The sequence below is a fragment of the Podarcis tiliguerta genome (genome assembly GCF_965153285.1).
Source record: "Podarcis tiliguerta genome assembly, chromosome: 9".
Classification (NCBI taxonomy): domain Eukaryota; kingdom Metazoa; phylum Chordata; class Lepidosauria; order Squamata; family Lacertidae; genus Podarcis; species Podarcis tiliguerta.
The window spans coordinates 22558179-22581757 of record NC_139542.1 but is presented as its reverse complement, the minus strand read 5'-3'; the positions used below and the strand labels follow the sequence as shown (position 1 = coordinate 22581757).

The 23579-nt window shown below is 39.5% G+C and overlaps 1 protein-coding gene and 1 long non-coding RNA gene across 3 annotated transcripts in view; both read right to left on the bottom strand.

The window, feature by feature from the left end:
• The window catches only part of GSTCD (glutathione S-transferase C-terminal domain containing), a 56426-nt gene that overhangs the window by 31898 nt on the left and 949 nt on the right, over positions 1-23579 (bottom strand). The window contains exons 2-6 of one of the 2 annotated variants that reach the window (XM_083456778.1): positions 17431-17576; positions 11368-11784; positions 10632-11084; positions 9858-10112; positions 9060-9153 (exon numbers count right to left, since the gene is read on the bottom strand). In XM_083456778.1, the coding sequence (XP_083312904.1) occupies positions 9060-9153; positions 9858-10112; positions 10632-11084; positions 11368-11778 (1213 nt within the window). In that variant the 5' untranslated portion in view covers positions 11779-11784; positions 17431-17576. The remainder of the gene's footprint in view (positions 1-9059; positions 9154-9857; positions 10113-10631; positions 11085-11367; positions 11785-17430; positions 17577-23579) is intronic. The other variant, XM_083456779.1, reaches the window with a different exon arrangement.
• Positions 4714-9053, bottom strand: LOC310685207. Its single transcript, XR_014515120.1, has 2 exons — positions 8741-9053; positions 4714-8665 (listed from the first exon to the last, which is right to left on the bottom strand). It is a non-coding gene; the product is annotated as an uncharacterized lncRNA (long non-coding RNA).

The following is a 23579-nucleotide window of genomic DNA, read 5'->3' as shown; positions in this document are numbered from 1 at the left end:
TAGTTGTACCTGAAGTTAAAACAACAGCCAACTCTTATTTCACTCATAGAGGGAAGGTGTGAGGCTAGGGAGCAGATAAGGGAGTAACACCCACCCAGGAATCTCCAGCTGAGATCCCACCACCTTGCTGTGTAGTGTCAGTAAGCCTAGATGTTGTTATCATGTGTTGCTTTTCTGCCCCATAGACTGAGGACAGGTTTATACTACAGCACACTTCACTGTACAGTGGCCACAGTTGCCCTAGTCTCAGTAACATAAAAGGAATAATGAAATAGTATTAAGTTAAATTATACAGTAATCAAATCATATCTGTCACAATCCCTAAGTCCTCAGCCAATGACTGAAACAAAGCCAAAGTTTAAGTAACTTTATTTACCTCATGCTTTGTTGCCCTCTTATCTATCTCCCAGTCTCTTCTCCACTGTTACAACTACAGGTTGTAAGGTCCTCAGGGCAGAGAATAGTTGTTCTGCTTATGTTAGAACAGGGTTTACCAACCTAGCCTCCATGGGTACCATGGCACTCACAAAGACTTCAACAGTGCCCCCGGGCCAGTTGCCCCAGACTCTGAGCTTTCACCTTAAAAAATAAACTAAAATTCTAACCTACCAAGAAAGAAAAATATGGGGCAAAATGTGAAGGTACCTTCTTAGGGGTTCTGTAAAATCAGAGCGGCACAGCTACCTTGTTTATTTTTTCTGGTCCCAAGTGTGCACATGCTCTCCATAAACAGAACCAGCAAGACATGATTTACTTTCTCATAGGGCTGTTAGAGGTGGTTGCTTCTCTAATTTTGTGTTATTCCATGTTTCCATGTCAGCCATTTTGTGTTATGCCATGTCTCCTCCATGGCAGCCATTTAGTGATTGGTACCCCCAGTACTCTCTCAAAATGCAAGTCCAAAAATTGGCAACCCCTGAAGGCAGATTATGAAAGAGGAGGAGGAGGAAGAAGAAGAAAAGGAAGAAGAAGAAATCCATGAAGGAATTGCAAAAATTCAAAATCTAAAGGCATAGTTAGGACAATCTAGAGTTTGTGGAATCCAACACGGTTGGTCAGAGATTATTTGCAAAATAGCCTATGTTATTGTCTTCTAAACCTCCTAGGCAGAAATAAATTGAAAGCTTGCTGCCACAAACGGACCTGCTTTTTGCTGGATAGACCTGGATGTGACCTAGTGTTTGATGTCCTGCCAGTTAAAACAAGGAGAAAGAACCAGCCTCTACAACAACATTCTATTTAAAATAATCAAACCTGTTGAAATGGTGTCAAAAGATATAACAACAACAAAAAAGAAAACCCGCCCTGGATGTACTTTTTAAGGGATTTAGGCCACAATGCTGATTAAAATTTAAAAATAGTAATACAGGGAGTTTGCCAAACTCTTTGGCTGCTGTGGGAACAGTAATGTGGAAAGAAGGCAGATAATTCAAATAGTGGATTCTAGAAAATGAGTAGAATGTCTGATGGCCTCTTTTTCAAGAGTGACAACCTGGGACCATGTGAGTGGCCCAGAAGTAGTCTAAAAGCATATGGCATGGTTCTAGAGCCGAAGTAAAAAATAAATAAATCTAGATTTGTAAGCCAGGTTAATGAGATACTGCTGGAAAACTGAGTGCAAGCTTCCTTGAAAAACAGCCTGGTATAACATAATGTAGAAATAGAATCTCATTTTATCATTCATGCCAAACTCCTTTGCATAGAAAAAAACCACTTACATTACCACAACAGCCTAAAACTATCACTTTAGCACTGTTAGATCAGGAAGGTACCACAAGTTCACACACTTTCCCATGTCTCTCTTCTGCAAGCTAGCCATTAAGAGGAGTTAGTGCAGTATCCATGCTGTGTCAGAGTCATAGCTAAAAATGTGCCTTTGAAAAAGGAATTTTGCTTAAAACATGTTTGACTCTAAATGAGCACTGCTCGGTCTCCAGACTCTTGATCATCTTGGTCGCCTTTCCCTGCACATGTTCCAGCTTGTCAATATCCTTCTTAAATGGTGGTGCCTAGAACTGGATGCAGTATTTGAGATGTGGTCTGACCAAGGCAGAACAGAACAGTACTATTACTTTCCTTGACGGGAACACTATACTTCTGTTGATGCAGCCTAGGATAGCATTAGCTTTTTTTGCTGTCCATCCTATATAATGCAGCATTTTCTAACACAACAGGATTTTGGGGCCATGCCAGGTTCCAACCCTGGTTGCACACTCTGAAAACCTTGCATGAATAATGCAGAGGTAATGCAGTTAGCTTCAAAAATTGAAAGTGTAGCTAATTCTCCTGAGAGTGAATGAGCCCAGAACATGGCCTTGGTTTCCTAACCATGGTTAGAAGTCTCGGAAAGTCACAACCAATAGTCTTGACTGAGGAACTCTCTAACCTCTCTTTTCAAGTGATGTACATTTTTAATTGTTTTGAGTATAAAACTCAACAAGTCTTAAATGTATCTTGATCTAGAATCACCACACCAATTGGATTAAGTATTTTAGTAGGGAAATAGGTAGGAAAAACCTCCTTTAAGATTAATAATTTATATGTCACCTTTTTTAAAAAAAACCACACACAGGGTACCCGTGATGGGCTATTTATTTTTTAGATTTAGGCTGGATTTTTTTTCCAATGGAAAAAATAACTTATGTTAGGTCTGCACAGTTTTATAAATAGAGTGTCATTTAATGAGAGAAGGCCAAAAGGTTTCATTTTCCCTTCCTGTCATTTCCTATCTAAAAATTTCTCCTGCCAATGAGAGATGACAGATTTACAGTAAGTTCTTTGTTTTGGTTATCTCTCAGGTATTGAGCCATGAAACTCTGCCTCATATCAAAGTCATGTCATCATCTGTTGCTACAGGCTTTAAAAACCTTGCACTGGATGGTCTTTGTCTATATATGCACATACTGTAGTAACAACTTTAGTCATAAATATATCTGAGAAACTAATCACTTGGCATCAGAACAAACTCTGCCTCACCTTAACTCTTTATGTGGCACTTAACTTGCTTATAAGTTAATGCAAGGCAGATTTTGGTCTAGGAAGACTTAGAACAGAGGTATCTGGTATCTAGAAAAAGGTCTTTCTTGCATGTCCAAGTTTGTTCATGTAAAGGGTCATGGCTGTAATTGTTCCTGCTAGTTCAGATATAATTAAATAATAATAATAGGAATGTAATGAAAGATAGGAAAGACAAAACAGGAAAGGTAATAGATGGTTGTTTTGTTCTTTTTAAAATTACCCAATTACATACTTTTATCTTCAAACAGAAATATACTGACATCTATAAGGTTAGCAAAACAATCATCAATAACTTCTCTTGGCTTTGACCTTGAGTTCTATTTTGATTCTGCCTGCAACGTTATTCCACTTATGACACCGTCTCTTGAGTCCTTGACCTCTGAACTCCTGAACACGATTCATTTTGATTGTACCTTCCATTTGTTGCTTGATGTCCCAGACATTAATCATAGCAACTCTTCCTTGAGCAACTTGAGGGAAGCACTACCTGACTAGGAGGTCTCATGGTTCCTGAATTTGTTGGGATTAGAGTCTGAGGGGGAAACCCCTGAAGACCTCTTGGAGGAAGACTCAAGACCTATCAGTGGTATTTGAGGTCAAGAATGGGAATCTACTAGGCATAGACTCCCAGTTGAAGAAGTCAGAAGACACAATCAGAGGTGTCACAGCCCTTGGGCACGAACCATTCTACCACCCCTTTAAATGCTCTGTATGGTCAATTGAGGACCAAGGGGTTTAGAAGTCATCAGGTCTTTCTAGGGGAAGCTTATCTCTGAACCTTGCTGGAACAATGCCTGCCTTCTGAAATAATTATACATATTAAATCACTGGGCTGCATTCAATGCTGTCCACGCACGAGAGGAATGGACTTCCGTCTGGGCAATGGGATTTCCCCCTCCCCCTTCCCATTCTGCTCTGGAGATTCTGGGGGAAGTCCCATTTTGCAAGCAGACGTCCTCTTGCACAGTGTTGGATTCTATCCAATACAGAGCAGTCTGGCCTTTAATTGGGATAATGAAAATCTTTTTATGTATCTGAACCAATGATGAACTGAGCATAATGAAATACTTAAGATTCATTTGGTATTTTGTCAGAACAATGCTCCTGGCCCAAAATCTGCCAATATAAATTTTAAATCTGTAAACATGTACACAGTATAACTTTACTTTTAAACTTGAAGGAAGAAAGAAGATAAAAGTCTGACCCTGCTAAATATAGGATTTGATCCCGTTTATGAAATTCATCTGCAGTTCTTAATTTGGATATCTCAAACTACTACAAAGGCAGATGGAAACAATAAGCAGATTCGGCAGATGAGATTTCCTTTATCTCTGAATTTTGTAGCAATTTGTGTTACCAAAAAAGTCAGCATCAAATAAAAAGCTTAAACTGCTTAGGATGTTTTTCCTCCTTCAGATATTTAACCTAATCCTAGCTTTAATTAATTTAAATCAGCTGCTTCATTCATACCCTTGCTAGCTAAGTTGAACACATTGCTTTCACTTCTTGATGACATCTGTCCAAATCTGCTCCTCCATTCTTGATTCAATTGATCCAATTTTAGACATACTGAGCAAAGAAATCAAACTGTGGCCAGGGAAGATTGGAGTGTCAGAGTCACCACACCCAAAGCCTTGCCAGCTCATGACAGTCAGAGTACTACTTCTTCTTCTTCTTTTTAACAATCCAGTATAATTTTCTTTAAGGTCACTAATGCCTTGCTAAACATAATACCAAGAATCACAGCAAGCCATATGCATGCAGCATATCCTTTGACAATGTTGAGAGTTATTTTCTACCAAATAGGCCACTGGTCATATAAACAGATTTTGCTGCCCTCTAGTGGGAAACAAAGGTTTCCAGCCTACCAGAAATTTCCAGTGGAAATTTATTTAAAAAAACAGGTACAACACAGATAATCTGTCTGCATCCTATAACCTTTGTATTGATTGCCAAGGTGATATAGCAATGTGGATACTTACCACCAAGATGAATACAGTTTAGTTTATACAAGCCAAATTGTTTTTGTATCTAATAAAATATCTTTTTTTAAAGTGTTATATACTTGTTTAAAACACACACTAAAATTTGTTATTTGCTAAAGAAATATTCTAAAATTTGAATTTTCTTCTAACAATGAATACACAGATATAATATTATAAACAACTATTGAAAAGATTAACATTTGTTCCAGCATCAAACACAGAACTGGACTGCATATTTGAGATGTGATTAAAATGGATTCTCTCAAGAACACGATTTTGTTCACAAAGCAATCTGTACTACTACTACTAATTAAATTTGTATACCACCTTTCCACCAAAGATCCCAGAGTGGTTCACAATGGAAAACACTAAATGAAAATACAAAATACATAATAAAACTTATTGCATCTATTAGAACAGTCATGTCTGTGCCATATGTGAGTAATGATACAAAAGGCCTATATAATGATATTTGGGTGAGGGCATGGATTATTTGCATGGGGGGGGTGATATTCTATGAAACATGAAAGTACCTTTAACATTCTGAACACCGCAGACATTAGTTACAAATAAACATTATGTGCAGCAATGAAACTGCAAATGATCTAAAACTGCTGCAAACTGGGGACAAAGACAACAAACTATATCACTCAAAATTCAATAAAACTGTTTGCTTTCCCCAGAAAATGCCAAAGAAGAATGTCAAAGGCATTTTTTCAGCTTCTTTATTTTTAAGAATAGGCTGCCAAATGACATATCAGCCATGTTCATAAGACACATTAAGTCACACTTTAGGTGCAGGGGTGAAGAACTGGATTCAGCCTGAGGGCAGGTTTTCCTCCTGCAGGGCAGCATGGACACGTGGGCAAGGCCACCCATCTTTCAATCACCTGGTATACAACGACATCAGCTGACCAATTTTCCTCTGCCCATGCAATTTGGAACTGAACTATGTGACAAAGGCACAGAGCTTTGCAGGCATCAACAATCAGCTGATTATTGTCAGGCAGTGCTTGCAGAAGCAGTTTTGCAAGCACCGATGATCAGCTGATTATCAGTGCCTGCAGATCACTGTGCTTTGCAAGTGGTGCCAATCAGCAGCATTGATTAGCCAAAAACGACCTGGTTTAGAGTGATGTGCATAAGTCAAAGGTTGTATGCTTTCCTCTTCCCTCTCTGCCTCCTGCACAGTTTGGAGGAAGAGTTTAGGAATTTCTGCTTCCACATTTGCTTCACCAGTTTGTCACTTCGTTTGAATAATAATTAATAATAATAATAATAACAATAATAATAATTTAGTTATACCCTGCCCATCTGGCTGGGTTTCCTTAACTAAGGTTTGTTTAAAACAAGTGAACTAAAACAGAGCCACTGCACTCTCAATGTGCTGAAACAAAATTTAAAATCTTATATACTTGATTAGTGTTACTTAACTTTTTAAAAAAGAAATAGGAACTTCCCGTTTCCTTAAGGTAGTGTGTTGGAATTGTGCAGATCCATTCCATCTGCTGTTGGGATCACAGGATCACCATTACTCTGACACCATTATGCAATGAAATTTTCAAAAATGTATGAACATTTTAAATGTAAGACACAGCAGAAGAGATTAATTAGAAATATTTGTTGATTCACTCGAGCTTCACTTGCATTACATTGCTATCCTTGCAGATTATCAGGCAAAGAATTGTCTGATGTGAGAAACAAGAAGCAGCAAAGGAAGCTTAAGAGCAAGGAAAGCTACCCAAAAAAAGATGAGGTACTTCTCAAAGCCATTCAAAAGGTTCTGACAGACTCAAAGAAAATAAAGGACTTTCAGGTACAGGTTTTAAAACCTTATTTTACAGGGTAAATAGCTATTTGAATCCTACTTAAGGGGGGCCTGTTGTGTTTATTATTGAAAGAAAAGCAACGTTTACAGCAGTGATCTTATCACTTTAAACTGGCAACAAATTTTAATAATGTTTTCACAAGAACTTTTGCTTTCAAGCTTTCTGTGCTAAATACAGCATTGAAAGAAAATTCAGCTATACTACTTACTGTTATTTATTGTGACATGTTTTGAGAACTCCTGTGAATTATTTTATTCTTCCAGTGAGGATGCAACTGGTAGATTTGCCTAGATTCTCTTCCCCACCTCCACTCCCATGCTTATTTTAAACAGATAAACAGATATTTGGAATGAGTGATGACATGTGTGCATGGGGAGTCCAGAAACAGGGAAATGTGAAATCTTCTCACTTCAGGCCTCAAAAGACTTACATTTCAATCCAGCCCCAATGCATGGTTGTTGATTTTCAGAACAATGGAGTCTTCTCTAACATATTAAGCAAACACATCTGTGTTGTGAATTATGCAGGTGATTGTTTTATGGTTGAGAGCAAGGTCAAATCTGAAAGATCAGGGAACTGCATCACAGTTGTGCAATGTCTTTACTTATTTTCTTTTATTCAATCATTTCCACAAGTGAACTAGCCCAATACATAAGGCTTGGTGTTCCTTTACCATACACATCTCAGCACCACACATTTGGTGGCCTCATACATCAAACTCTTAAGCCCACACAAGAATACTTTTAACTGACAGCCCCTTCCTGTTTTTGGAAAGCTTAAGGAACTTCTGCTGAGACTAGATAATAGGGTTATCAAAAGGCAAATGCCTTAAGATCTATTCCTGCATTCAGACACTATTCTGCACCGACATGCAATTTATGTAGTGATTAAGCCCTTTAAAAATAAAACCAAATTGCAGCTGTTTTGCATGAGTGTCAACCAAAAGCCACCAGAGGTAGCAGTTCTGCGGAAGTTTAAATAGATGGCATCCTCCTGTGCAAAGGACATATCATGCCTGTGAAGAAAGTTGTATTTACAGCCGGGACACATGGTGCAAAATGAAAACAGGCAGCAGTGATGTTAAAGGAATATCACCAACAAAAGCATTTCTGTTAAAAATTGATCTGAGGAGCTGAAGAAACTGCTTGCATTATGTGTTTGTGAGATCTTAAAAGAATGGCAATACATCTGGGCTGTCTATTCACCTTACGTTTGAAACTAGATATTCAATAATCTAAGTGAACAGAGACAAAAAGATATGGATAAACACAGGATTAAGTTTCAGAAGTGTACAGATTTTTAATAATGTTAGTTTGTACAATAAGCTGAAGTGTAGAACAATCATAGAATTCAAGGGAGAAATTGATCTAATGCACCTTTTACGGAAGGGATGGAGAACCTGTAGCCCTCCTAATGCTATGGACTCCAATTTCCATCTTCTCTGACTCTTTGCCATGCTCTCTAGAGGGGATGGGAGTTGAAGTCCAACAATATCAGGAGGGTTGTGGATGCTTCATCCATTTTACAGCCCAATATTTTGTCTATTCAGAATTACACCCCTCTGTGTTTAATGATTCCAGGTAACTATGCCTAGGACTTAAATCTTAATTCCTTCTTAACCTTGAATATTTTAGTACTGATATTTTAGTAGTTCACAAGTATATGCCAGAGCTAGGGTTGCCACCTTTGAACTGGCAAAAGACAGGACAGGAAAGGGTGGTGCGGTGGGGGGGCTTTTTTTTTTCTCTAGTGCTGAAGTGATTTCAAAACAATCCATTACACTATACTGCAGCCTAACAGGATGGCCTCTCTGGAATTTGTCTCTCTCTCTCTCTCTCTCTCTCTCTCTCTCTCTCTCTCTCACACACACACACACACACACGTGTGTGCATGTGCGCGCACATACACGTATTTGTAAATCTGTCTGTGCTTGGCTTAAATACATGAATTTACACACACCCTTTCAAAAACATACATTTGGAGATGATCCCTAGCTCAGCAGAGGTGGGGGGGGGGGCCTGAAATACGGTACTGAACTGTATCAATACAGAACGTAGCATTTGAAATAATAATTAAAAGTTGGTCCATTAGAAGAAGAAAAAAAACCCTCCAAAATCCACAGTTGGACACATGCTTTATTAGGACCTGTTAAAGTGTTGTCAAAACATCCTTTTGCAAACAAATGAATTTCAACAGGAAAAGCGTAAGGCAAATAAAACAAACCTACCTTCTCCTGGATTAACTGCTGCTGGCAGACTGTCCCAATCTAGTGCCCAACTAGGACAAGGATGAGGGGAAAATGTTGCTTCAATACCACTTTTCTGCATTTAAGAGGAGGGGGAGAAATCTTAAATCAGCTAAACAGAAATGTGAACTTTGCAAGTACTGTAATGATGTCCAAATGTTATGGGAAATTATGTTTGTTAAACAGCACATGTAAAATACAGAGCCACTATGTTTGTCAACAAAACATGCTCACTGGGACTAAGGGGAGTTGCAGTCTGAAACATTTGGAGTGTATCAGGTTGGGGAAAGCTGGCGAACATGAACCAGGAAATCTCTAGTTCAAATCTCAGCTGAGCCATGAATTCAATATTTGGGTAGGCACCTGTTCTTTCAAACTCAGTCTCCACCTGCAGTATGGTTATAATGTTGATCATCTTTGCAGAGCTGTTATAAGGGTTACTTGGGAGTTTTGTCTACTTTAAATGAGCTGTATCAGTATTATAGGGTCCTCCCCCTCCCTGGTAGGATTATACCATCAAACAAAATACAACCTATTTTTAGTGACAGAGACCTTTGATAGAAAAATGTGCTTGATATTGCAAGAAGCCAGATAAAAAGTATCATTATGGATGGATGCATTGAAAAGTGCCTATTTTATGTTAAATATGTGTACAATTTAAATGCTGACTTTTTGTGCATTTTTTCAAAATATCTGCACAATCCATTCTATGACTCAGTGCCAGTGAGTGAGTGAGTGAGTGAGTGAGTGAGTGTGTTGTGTGTGAAACTATTAAGTTACCATTAATTTTGTCATGGTTGGCCTTGGTCCACCTATAAATGAAGTGTCTTCATGCTCTTCCTCTGGCTCATCAGAAGCCGTGCAGATAAACTGCATGTGTTCATCTGATAAAGAAACTGAGCCTTGATGGGGTAAAAATTGCATATTGCATTTGGCAGCAGCTCGTTTTATTCCAGGTACTTCCTGAACTCTCTGGAACCAACTAGATATCAAAGGCAATCTTAACAAGTTCTCTTGGTGTTTCTTGCTGAAACCCTGCAAGGAAGAAAACAAAGCTCTGGTTATCAGGAAAAAATTATGAACCTACCTGATGTACAAGCATGAATCAAGCGTGTCTGTGTTATCTTAAGACATTCACTACCTTGTGGGCTTACCCAGGAATATATTGGCTTTCTGCCTCACTCAGATTCAAACTGTGGAGTGGTAGTGGTGGGGTTGTACACAAAGAGAGATTCTCATGCCTAACTTAACCACTATGACTACAAAGAGTGACATAATAGATTAATGGATTTAAAGCTTAAAAATAAATAAATCAGAGCCATTACAGGAATAGAGCTTTTAGTGGAGCCAGCATTGTGGTTCTACCAGTCTGCAGGGGCTGCAGTCCTAAGCACACTTACTAGGGAGTAAGTTGCATAGAACTCAGTGAGATATACTTTTGAGAAAATATGCTGAGAATACATAAGCCCCAAGCTATTCGTCTCTTCCCAACATCTACTAGATAATGTTGACAGTTTACTGGGAAGCAACATACATAAATGTGTAAATCCTTACCAAAAAATGATGGATGCATGGAAAGAGGACTACATCAGCCAAAGTGAAGTATAGTCCTTCAGCAAAAACGTGCTCCAAGAGTGGCAATTCGGAAGTTTTCATCTTCCTAATATGAGAGGGCTCCCTTTTGGCAGCAACTGGTGTTTTCTGCACAGTTAATTTAGATAAAGCTAAACTCAGTTCCAGTTCTGCAGGAGAGGACTCCAGATTTTCTGCTAATCTTCCCTCTTGTGAAGAAACTGCTTTACATGCTTCCTTGACGAAGGTCTTTTGCTGTTGAACTTTCTGTCTTCGAATTTTGTCATCGTTATGTACTCTTACAGGCTCTCCCAGCTTCTTTTCAAACTGTAATACTTCCTCCGGAATACTCTGAACCTGATCCAAAGACACGCTCAGAAAGTTTTGAACTGCTTGAGGGATGCTGATTTCACAAAGTCTGGTCCATTCACTAACCTGCAAATAAATAGGATTAATTGGTTGGCTGTTTTCCAGGCCTTTCATAATAAGATGGTGAACCTGTGGCTGTCAAGGTGCTGTGGGACTCAAAACACTCATTAGCTCCATCCAGCATGACCAATGGTCAGGGATGATGGGAGTTGTACTGCAGACATATATTAAACTTTGTTCAGTGCATAGCCTAACTGGTCACTTCTGCATTAGGGTCATGCACTGAACTAGGTTTAATATATGTGAAATCTATTACGAAATAGATTTACAAAAAACTAGAAATACTCACTTCAGCACAAGCCTTCAAGCAGGTCTTTTTAAATCCCAAGAGTTCCAAAATGTCCTCCTTTGACGGATCTGCTTCATATGTTTTTTGTACTATGTGCCTCAATACCACAGCAAGTCCTGCTCGACAAAATCTTCCATTCTTCTCGACAACAGCAGGTAAACAGCAGCTCTGGACCACCAAAGGAAGTTGACATCTTTTGATGAAGCAAATATCCAGGTCCTTGGGAAATACTTTGTCTTTAGGCTGGGCATCTGAAGCTGTTTCACCTGGCAGTACTAAAAATACTCTGAATGTCTTGCAGTCACAGTATGACAACAAAAACAAGGATATGGAGGTGTGGAGAGGAAAGACACAATCTGCATTCTGATTAAAGTAGTCCAGGTACAGGTGATCTTCAGTCAATCCTTTCATTTTTTTCTTAAAGGAAGAAATGTGATTCATAAAATTATAAAAGGTTTAATATACAGCTATGCAAAGCAATAATGAAGATGATCCAGAACACAACCCCTGCACAAATTGGGGGTTGCCTGTATATATAAATAAACAGAAACAGTGATCCCTAAAATCCATCAATTTCTCCCTTTCTCAATATAGTATGCAAATATTTATCAATCTTTGTTGTTACTGTTTCTAAATGGATTTTAATATTCTGCATTTTGAGTATATTTCTTATTGTGTTTTGAAAGGCAGGACAGTTAAAATAAAAATAATAATAATAAATATTGCCAAGATTGCTTCAAGGTCACAGAAGAGAAGGGTCTTCTAAAGCAAACATTTGATTATTATTAATGAAATGCACTTTTTGGAGGGCCATTATAGGGAGGTCACAAAAATTAGTAATGTATATGCAATTCTTTCAAGTATAAAATATATTTGGTTCTATCTAAATTTTACTCAGAGCAGACATAGACTTAACTATTTTTAAAACTCAATACATTGTGGTTATTCTTTTTGTGTGTGTGTGTGTGTGTGTGTGTGTGTATATTTATATATATATATATATATATATATATATATATATGCAGGTTTTGGTGTCCTCGGGTGTCTTCCCGTGTAAAAGTTGGGGTGTCTAGGCGACGTTTCGACGAGGTCTCACTCGTCATCTTCAGGCTGGTGCTTTCGGCTTCTTGTTACTGGAACAGAGCAGGATCTCAGTGTTTGAGTTCCTATAAATACTGTTGAGGAGGTGTGGTGTATAGCCTCCAATGTTCTGGGCAGAGAGGAGGTTCCCAGGCTAGTGTGCCTTTTCTTCTTTTGTTCCTTAATTACTTGAGGGATATCTTGAGTGATTTCTTGAGTGATTTCCTGAATCCCACTTAGGTGGGTCATTAGGTGTGGATTAGTTGCTAAAGCCTTCGTGTCTTGAACTCTTGAACTTTGTGAAGAGTTTTTCTGAGAAGATGGCTGTACTGCACTTGGTTGTGCTCTGGCTTGGCTTCGTGTATAGGGGCGAGCTGGGTCTGGTGTGGTTGATTGGTGATGGCGTTCTGTGTGCCTCTGGATCTGGTGTCAGATTTTGTGGGGAGGGCTAATTTCCAGATGTCTGGCAAGCGGGATGTGTCGTCACGCAAAATTAATTTCGTGTCCTGTTTCTTTCATGTGTTGGAAAAGAGAGGAAGTTTTTTCTTCTTTTTTGACGGCATTCTTGTGTTCTGCGATACGTGCATTTATTCGTCTGTTTGTTTGTCCAATGTACGTGGCTGGGCAGACTTTGCAGGGTATTTCATAGACCCCTTGGTTTTCCAACTGAATTTTATCCTTGGGGTTTCTGAGGATATTGGCTATTTTTTGGTTGGTGCAAAAGGCTGTTTTGATATTGTGTTTATGGAGGATTTTGCTAATTTTATCTGTAGTGCCCTTGATATAAGGAAGGAGGGCTATGCCATTGTTTTCTTCTGTGTCTTGGTTTTTGGGGGGTGTTTCTTTTTGGATTAGCTTCGTAACCCTGTTTTGCTGGTATCCATTGGCAATTAACACATTTGAGAGATTCTGTAACTCAGTTGTCAAGTGGTCTTCGTCAGCCAGGCGTTTGGTTCTGGAGATGAGAGTCTTGGCTACGGAGTTTATTTGTGCAGGGTGGTGGTGTGATTGTGCATGTAAGTAGCGGTTGGTGTGTGTTTTTTTCCGGTAGATAGTGTGTCCTAGGGAGCCATCAGGTTTTTTGTAGATTAGGACGTCAAGGAAGGGAAGTTGGTTGTTGGCTTCTATTTCCATAGTGAATTGTATTTTGGGGTGTAGGCTGTTGAGATGTGTGAGGAAGCTATCCAGTTTTTCCTTCCCGTGTGGCCAAATTACAAAGGTGTCGTCAACATATCTGAGCCAAAGTTTGGGTTTGTGTTCTGACTTGTCTAAAGCATTGGTTTCGAAGTGTTCCATGTACAGGTTAGCGATGACCGGTGAGAGGGGTGATCCCATAGGTGCTCCTTCTATCTGTTTGTATCTTTGTCCATTGTGGATGAAGTACGTGTTGGTTAGGTTCCAACAGTTGGTTCCAACTGATAAAAACTGTTGGTTAGGTTCCAACAGTTGGTTCCAACTGATAAAATTCAGTTGGAAAACCAAGGGGTCTATGAAATACCCTGCAAAGTCTGCCCAGCCACGTACATTGGACAAACAAACAGACGAATAAATGCACGTATCGCAGAACACAAGAATGCCGTCAAAAAAGAAGAAAAAACTTCCTCTCTTTTCCAACACATGAAAGAAACAGGACACGAAATTAATTTTGCAGATTCCAAATTGCTCTTTAACATGGAACATCACCACAAGAGAATAATCATGGAAGCCATCGAGATAGAGAAACACCCTCACAACATGAACAAGCGTGACGACACATCCCGCTTGCCAGACATCTGGAAATTAGCCCTCCCCACAAAATCTGACACCAGATCCAGAGGCACACAGAACGCCATCACCAATCAACCACACCAGACCCAAACCCAGACCCTCTCCACAGATAAATTACAGACACCATCCAGTAGCCAAACCAGGGTGGCACCTCCGGATGCTGCACCCCCCTGCAATCCCTACACAGATTTGGCTGGCACAGGCCACAAAACCACAGCTCGCCCCTATACACGAAGCCAAGCCAGAGCACAACCAAGTGCAGTACAGCCATCTTCTCAGAAAAACTCTTCACAAAGTTCTAGAGTTCAAGACACGAAGGCTTTAGCAACTAATCCACACCTAATGACCCACCTAAGTGGGATTCAGGAAATCACTCAAGAAATCACTCAAGATATCCCTCAAGTAATTAAGGAACAAAAGAAGAAAAGGCACACTAGCCTGGGAACCTCCTCTCTGCCCAGAACATTGGAGGCTATACACCACACCTCCTCAACAGTATTTATAGGAACTCAAACACTGAGATCCTGCTCTGTTCCAGTAACAAGAAGCCGAAAGCACCAGCCTGAAGATGACGAGTGAGACCTCGTCGAAACGTCGCCTAGACACCCCAACTTTTACACGGGAAGACACCCGAGGACACCAAAACCTGCATTCCTGTACCCGTGAAAATCTACGAAAGCAAATATATATATATATATATATATATATATAAACAACCAAAAGAAAATCAAACTAAACTAAAACCAGAATGGAGGGAAGCAATTAGATGAGAAGAGGAGTGGGTCAGCATGCATAGGCTTGGCTCACTTTCAATGTAGAGGCATCATAATACCTGTACATTCAACTAGGGCCAGAGTTCAGTACAGAATTGCCACAGAGCATGATAAGTACCAAATTTACATAATCTGTAGCTAGTTCATGTATGGAAAGCAAGAATAGATCTTTTGTCCATTGTTGGATTGTTTGTACGTTTACTTTTCCAATGTTGTAAAATGATATGTTTGGCAACCAACAGAGCACAACTAATCCATTTCCGTTCCCTGAGGTAAGCTTCCACACAATAAGGAGGTGTTCTATCAAGGCCCTTTTGTCCATAAATTTTAGTTGTTTCCAGAACCAATTTGATATGATCAGTGACCTCTGTCCAGAATTGGAAAATAACAGGATAGTACCACATCATGTGAAATAAGGAGAGTATTGACTAAATTAAATCTTGATAGCTCAATGGATCTATTCTAACTTTGTCCACATGCAATCCACTGTCATTTTCTACCCACAACCAAGACCGTTAATATCCCTATCATTGGCTTGGATCAAAATATGCAGTTCTGCTAGCAGAAAGCCTCTTCTCCTCAGGGAAGACTCAATTTATGATAAATCCAGAGATGTTCTTCCATTTTACTGAAGACCTTTGTTTCATAGACATATGCTACAGGCATCCTTATTCTCAGGTTCTCATACTGCTTCTGGCGAACTAGAGCAGCACATGGAAACGCCGTTTACCTTCCCACTGGAGCGATACCTATTTATCTACTTGCACTTTGACATGCTTTCAAACTGCTAGGTTTGAACTGCAGGGACCAAAGAACGGGAGCTCACCCAGTCACGAGGATTCGAACCGCCGACCTTCTGATAGGCAAGCCCTAGGCTCTGTGGTTTAGACATATACTATGGTGCTACATCTTTCACTACATAGCCCAAGAATTCACAAAAACCTAAGACTTCAGTCCTGTTTGTTAGAAGTAAATCTAACAAACATTCTTAGGATTGCAGCATTAGGCTGAACACCTAAACACTTTCTACGGAATAAGCACTAATATACCTGGTGAGACTTATTTCTGAGTAAACTGGAAACTTGTATTGGGTTGCACTGTAAGACATTTTCTCCATCTGATCAAAGTTATTCAGATCAAAATAATTACTTTTCTTAGACTACAGCATTCCTGAATTGCAGGGAGTTGACCCTTGGGGTGCCTTCCAACTCTACAATTCTATGATTTCAATTAAAATTACCTTTGTTCTTGACTGAAAACTCAACTTCCGCTCCCTTTACATTATTTTGAAAATAGTTGAACACACAGAACTTAAGGGAATAAATTATATGCACAATTAGTTATGATTCTGCACCAATTATATCTGATTTATGGAGACTATATGCTTAGGATCCTAGACTTGAACAATAGTACATATTTAATAAATCCCATTGACTGTCTTTTCCATTACAAATCAGGCTGCAACTCTTGGACGCTAGATGGCACACTTTCAAAACAATTGCAGCTGAAGAACATAATACGATATCAAAAAAAAAACCTTCACTATACCAAGAACTGTGATTATTTATTCATAATATTTTTTTTCATCTTTAAGTAGAGCTGAAGTGTGTTATCAGCCAATACAGCTACAACAGATCTGTGCACTGATTTTCCTTTGTATTAATTGTCATTGTTTGTCCAGATGCTTCGCACTGAGGGATGTTTGTCTTATCAAATGCTAATGTTCTGTGTAAACTGTGTCTGGAACTACATAAAACTTGCTAAATCCTCAGGAATATCACACCTTGGCCTGCCTGAGTCACAGTAACCCTTTGTCCTTCTCCACGCCAAAATACAAACCCTTAAAAGAGATGTTTCTTCTTGCTTCTGGGTCTCTCTTGCCTCCTTGATAGGAGGGGAGAGAACTCTGTTGCAACAGAAAAATAAAGATCTGCCTTGCTTTCACTGCATCCTGCCTCCATCCATTCACCTCTGACCGATCATACTTAGGAGACTCAGTCCCTTGTGTAGGAGCCATCCTACTCTTGTGTAGGACCCTGGTCTTCAGCACACTTAGGGATCCGCAGAGTGTTCGCAGTTTGCACAACAGAACTCAATAGCTCAGCATTTGGCTAATCTACATTTATTTACATATAATACACTTGGAGCATTCTAACTTAGCTCCTTCCTCTTTCTCATCAGACAGCAAAGAGAAAGAACAAAGGACAATAGTCCCACTTCACAGAACACAGTAACACAAACATCCTGTCTCTGTCACTTCCCACTCTGTGGAGTCAAAACATACACCATCATGTGATAGACAACAATCCCATGACTGCAATCACAGAGCAGGAATCTTAACACCTTGGGGAGTTGGGCAGTAAAAGCCAACCATCCCTATTTTTCTAGATCAACCCCAAATCTCTAAATATTGGAAACAAATATCTTTCAGAAAAACACTCACCAATTAAAGAGCTAAATGTTCCAGGTGATGGTATTTAATGTTCCGCTGTTCCCCTTTTCAACATCTGTAGTTCAATTACAAAGTTTTAATGGCAGTTGTCTATGAAGGATTTAATCTCCATCTCCACCCTGTTTGCACACTGATCCCTGTAGAGAAAGTCAATCCATTGTAAAGTTGAAATAGAATTACCGTATTTTTCGCCCCATAGGGCGCACCTAGGTTTTGGGGGGGAAATAAAGGAAAAAAAAATATTTCCCCCCCAGGCGCGGGGCTCTGGCAGGGGAAGCCCAAGCTTCCCCTGAACAGGCTGCTATCCGCAAGCCTAGGGAGCCCGGCGGGAAGTCGCGCTGGTCTCCCCAGGCTTGCGGATATCTGAGCTCAGCGCGCCCCAGGCTTCGGGATGCAGGCAGCTCTCCGCAAGCCATGGGAGAGCTGCGCGACTTCGCGCCGGGCTCCCACGGCTTGCTGAGAGCTGCCCGAAGCCTGGAGAGTGAGAGGGGTCGGTGCGCACCGACCCCTCTCGCTCTCCAGGCTTCAGGGAAAGCCTGCATTTGCCCCATAGGACGCACACACATTTCCCCTTCATTTTTGGAGGGGAAAAAGTGTGTCCTATAGGGCGAAAAATATGGTAAATTGTTGCCTTTCCTAGTTTTTTAAGTCAGTCAAAATACAGCCTCTTCCATAAGGATACTATATCCTTTCACAAATATATTTCATATAAAGAAGAAGTCATACTCATCCAGAGCAGGCTAACTGAATGCTGTCCAGGGATAGATTTATATGATTTCTAATGGCACCTATTTCTGAGTAAAAATGCATAGTTAATGCTAAGTTTCTTAACTTGAAAATAACTCACATTGAAGCAAATTTACTGCTAAATAGATTTTTTTTTTAAAAAAAAATCAAAATATCTAGAGGGATTTAATAAGAATTGTTGGTGTAGTCAAATCTGGAAAATTAACTTGAAAATTAAGGTGGAGAACAAAAAAAAATGTTTTTAACTATGTGGCAGAAAATAAATTATATAGAAAATGATAACCATGTTTGAATGCCTCCTGTGAAATATGCTACTACTTGAAAATCTTTGTAAAGTTTCAGCTTCAAGTTAGAATATCATGACTTAAAGGACAATATACCAATATTTATAAACAAAGGAAATGTTTACCACCCTCAAAGATCAGTAACAATAATTATTATTCCCAGGAATTGTGGATAAAATCACCAAAATTTGTATTTAAAAAAAATATTATTTGTGCGGCATATGTTTATTTTTAATTCAATTGTATTGCTTCTTAACTTTTTGTATGTCATTGAAATATATGCTCTTGGTTAAAGAACTATATAAAAAGAAATATAGAAAAGATTCTTACTTCTGAGTAAACATATTTAGGAAGTGACAGTACTGATAAACATTATGGAGAAGCTGGTGCATAAAGGGTGTGAGCAGCCCAATGATTTTATCCGGAGTTATTCAGCGCATTACTGAAATGGAGTATACAGCCATGTTTTGCAGAACAGGAAGATCTTTTAACTGCTAGTTCTTCCTCTCTCCTGTTTAATACTGCATGAACTGAGCAATTACGGACCCCTCTCAGCAAACCCTAGGGACGTGATTGTCTCACGTGCATGTCTGCAGCCTCCGCTTTCTAGTTGGTACTTGTGAGCAAATGCACCATTTATCCTTTTCTTTCACATTAGCAGTGCACTAGAGTTTGCAGAAGAGGGACACAGCTTTCTACTCCACTTTTAAACTCATTCTGTGGAGAGCAACAAGGTGACATTCTCAATTAAGAGTGTGCCTAAGGCAACAACATTGTTCCTTATTCACAGAGGGCTTCCGAGCAATGAGTAGAGTTCCATTCAGTGGAGATAAAAATAATAAATTCTGTGAACACAGAGAAAAACCACCAGGCAGATAGTTCTTCATTCTAGCTTTCTCTGTTGTTTGTTATTACCGTATTTACTCGGATCTAATGCTCAGCATTTTGGGGCAAGGTAACGGTAAAGGGTAAAGGGACCCCTGACCACTGGGTCCAGTCGTGGCCGACTCTGGGGTTGCAGCGCTCATCTCGCTTTATTGGCCGAGAGAGCCGGCGTACAGTTTCCGGGTCATGTGGCCAGCATGACTAAGCCGCTTCTGGCGAACCAGAGCAGCGCACCAAAAAGCTGTTTACCTTCCCGCCGGAGCGGTACCTATTTATCTACTTGCACTTTGACGTGCTTTCAAACTGCTAGGTTGGCAGGAACAGGGACCGAGCAACGGGACCTCACCCCGTCGCGGGGATTCGAACCGCCGACCTTCTGATCAGCAAGCCCAAGAGGCTCTGTGGTTTAACCCACAGTGCCACCCATGTCCCTTTTTTTTTTTTTTTTTTTTGCCAAACTACGTTGCAAAAATTGAGGTGTGCATTAGATTCGATGGCACATTAGACTCAAGTAAATACAGTACTTAAGCTTTTATCTACAGGTCCAATTGTTAAGTTTCACAATGGGTTAAACATCATCATTTCCATTTGTTTATTTGATTTCTGTGTTACCTTTCCTCCAAAGAGTTCAGGGCAGGACATATAGTTTCACAGGAAATGTACAGATCTTCCACTTTCTGGCCCTCCACTTTGGTACCTGAGCTCCAGACTTAAACTTCCTCATGGCAATCACAGAATTATCGATAACGGTGTTATTGGCAATTAACATAATTTATTCAAGAGCTGGTCTTGCTAGATCAAAGCAAAAACATTCTAGAGCATCTCAGCCTTGTTTTGGAAGCTTAATGAACAACCCTATGCAAAGGAGCTGAAATTTGCTGCAAACACTGTATTACGTGATTTAAAAGTACAGTTTGGCCTAAGTCTCTAATGTAATAATACTACATTCAAAAAGTCACTGGTTATACACAAACCGGTGCACCTCAAGACAGGTGCTACCATTATTTTTACCTGTGTCTTCCACAGAATATACCAGCTGCAAGATAACATGCTCAACTCGGTCTCACCAATATATATTCTGTTGATATTTAAAGAAATCAATCATAGATTAATCCTGCAGGCTTTCTTTCATTGTCATTCCCCAACCCATCAAAAGCCTTTTTGTCATAAAACAGATTGTTCAATGGCAAATGTTTATCTAGGGAAAAAGGTCTTTTTCAATCTAAGGCAGATGGCAGTGATCAATACAAGCCAGCCTGCTATGTTCAAAGGCCTCCTGCCTTTTATTCCAGCTTAGCTGGTCTCTCAAACAATTGGTTCTCCTTTTAAAACCTAGCACTGCCAGCTTCCTGAGTGAACAAGTCTGTTATTACTATTAAAAAGAAATGCCACAAACGATTTTAAAAAAGGATGTTATTTACCTAAAGCTGACCAACATGAGACATGAGTCTACCCATCACTAACAAAAGGTATCTTTTTAACAACCATTCTACAAAAATAAGAGGTATGGATGGCTAAACAATTTCAATATTTTCACGCCCTGAAAACAACAAGAATAGTTTGAAACAACAAACTATTCTTTTACAAACTGATTTGCGTAAATTATCCCCAGTTTACATTTGCATATAGAATACAAAGCCTGCTCTAGAGGTGATCCAATGCATGTGCCACATTCTCATGTAGTTTCCTGGGAAATTATCCAAATATGCATGTGTGTATGTGTATGTATACATGGACAGTATGTATACGTATATATATATATGTAAATGTAAATGTAAATGTATACATGGACAGACATACACACTTGAGCTTCTAAGCAGGAGATGGAAATTTTCCGGGAAGGTACTTTCTATAATTACAGGGTTGTATCCAACATTAGTCATACTCAAAGTAGACCCGCAGAACTCAATAGGAATAATTAAGTCCATTAATTTTAATGGGTCTAATCTGAGTGTAACTTAGTCGGACAGAACCCAGTTTTTAGGCTATTTGTAGTACAATAACGCCTCCTTAATGAGTTAATGACAGTAACAAATGCATGGTTTACCAATCTGTCACCAAAGGTACCATAGTCAGGATTTTTGTTTTCTGTTATCCTACACAAGAGCAAGAGACCCAACTACAACCTATGTCTGCACTCTTGCCTTGCACTGTGTTGCAGCTGTTTACTCCCAGTTCAGTGGACTAGATGACAACCAAACTACAGTTTGTAGTGAGAATGACAACTGCATCTCCAAACAACAAGAGCAGTTATTAACACAACAGAAAATCACTTGCTGAACAGGACAGTACCTCTCATCTACTTTACCACAGACAACCTTCTAATTAAGTTGTGACTATGCAAGTAAGAGGTATAGAATATAAACAGTATCTCTAACTGCTGGGAGTGAGATAGGATGAGAAATGGAAACCATAGAGAATTGGATCATGGAGTGCCCTCATACATTGAACAGTTAACTGATAAAATTCACAGCCACAAGATCTGATAGTTTAGATGATTGTCAGAGGGGATTAGATGAATTTAAGAAGCATAAATCTGTTAATGGATACATGTCATGATGGCTATATGCTTCTTCCAGGTTCAGGGACACCATGCCTCTCCATATTAGTTGCTGGAGAACAATGGCAGAGAGCACCATTGTTTTCTTGTCCTGCTTATGGGCTTCTTCTAGGTATCTGGTTAATCACTGTGAGAAACAAGATGTTAAGCTAGGCAAGTCTTTGTCTGATAAGGCAGAGCTCCTTATGGAAACAGCTCCAATTTAACTATATTGCATTATTTTATATAGGACCCTTTGGGGAGCCTTTTAATTAGAAAGTGGGTAAGGGAAAAAATAACATACAGCTGCGCTACATCTAGTTAACAGTAGTGATTAACTTAAAAGCTGCATATGGACAATCTCACTTTAGGAGACTGGGAGAACTATTTAAGCACTCACAATCCTTGCACCTTGTAAGTGATTGTGCATGCCTGTACAAATGCATGAGTACAAATGAGTATGTTTGTATGTCTCCTAAATAATAATAATAATAATTTATTTATACCCAGCCACTCTGGGCGGCTTTCAACAGAGTAGTTAAAATACAGTAGGCTGTTAAACATTAAAAGCTTCCCTAAAGAGGGCTGCCTTCAGACAACTTCTAAAAGTCTTCTATGCCCATCCTAGTTTGCCTATTGTCAGTCCGTATGGAGAACAGAGACTAGCACATGAATAGCATGTGCGTTGCAATCTACACAACTGACTCCCCACCTACTCCCCATGCTAGCTGCAAATTTCAAACTGGATTCACACTCCACCCTGGTCATGGATTTACTGAGTGCTACATAGTCTCCACCCTACTTCTAATAAATGGGAACAAATAGTAGACTACTTAATTGAAAACAAGCAGTCCTGCACCACGAGGCTGAATTATTCAAGAACTTGGAATCAACTTAAGCCTTACTTTTATATCTTTGTAATGTGCTTACAATTGAATCTTAAAATTTCAAGCACTCCAAACTCTTAATGTGCAGGGATTCTAATCCACAAAGAGCCAGAATTCAGTAGTTTTTTGCAGATAATCCTTGTGTGTTGCCGTTTAAGATTTATCACTTCTTTGTTGATCCACACTAGCATGCAGCATAAACAAACAGTGATCTCTGTTTTAGCATGACGTTTGAACCTGGGATAGTGGAATTGTTTCACTCCAACAAACTACTGTACAATCTGTAACCAAGATTTATTGTTGGCTGGCTAGCTGTACTTAAAGCAAAATAAACCATGTTCTCCTGCCCACTAATGCAGAGGGGCAAAGTAGCCCAGATCACATGTTCATGGTAAACCATTAATGTGTGAACAGTGTAATTGTCTTCCTCTCACTGGTACACATGCTATATTTCAGGAGCTATGTGCTATCCTGAACCATGATCCTTTTATTAAGCCTTTGAGAAACCTTCATTGTGGTGGTATATGCTTTTGTGCTTGTGTAAATGAGGCAAGCTCTTCCTTACTCATAGCAGAACACAAACATTTCGGAATTTAGGAATACAGTATAGGAAGCTCATACACATACACCATCCAGAGTGCCTGCCAGCAGCTTTCTAATATTTCAAACAGGGTTTTCCAACCCTACCTGAAAATGTCAGGGATGAAACCAGGTAACTTTTTGCATACAGAGCATTTGCTTTATCACTGTTCTAGCCCTTCCTTACATTTTCCATCAGTTACACTGTGCAGAGTGTTG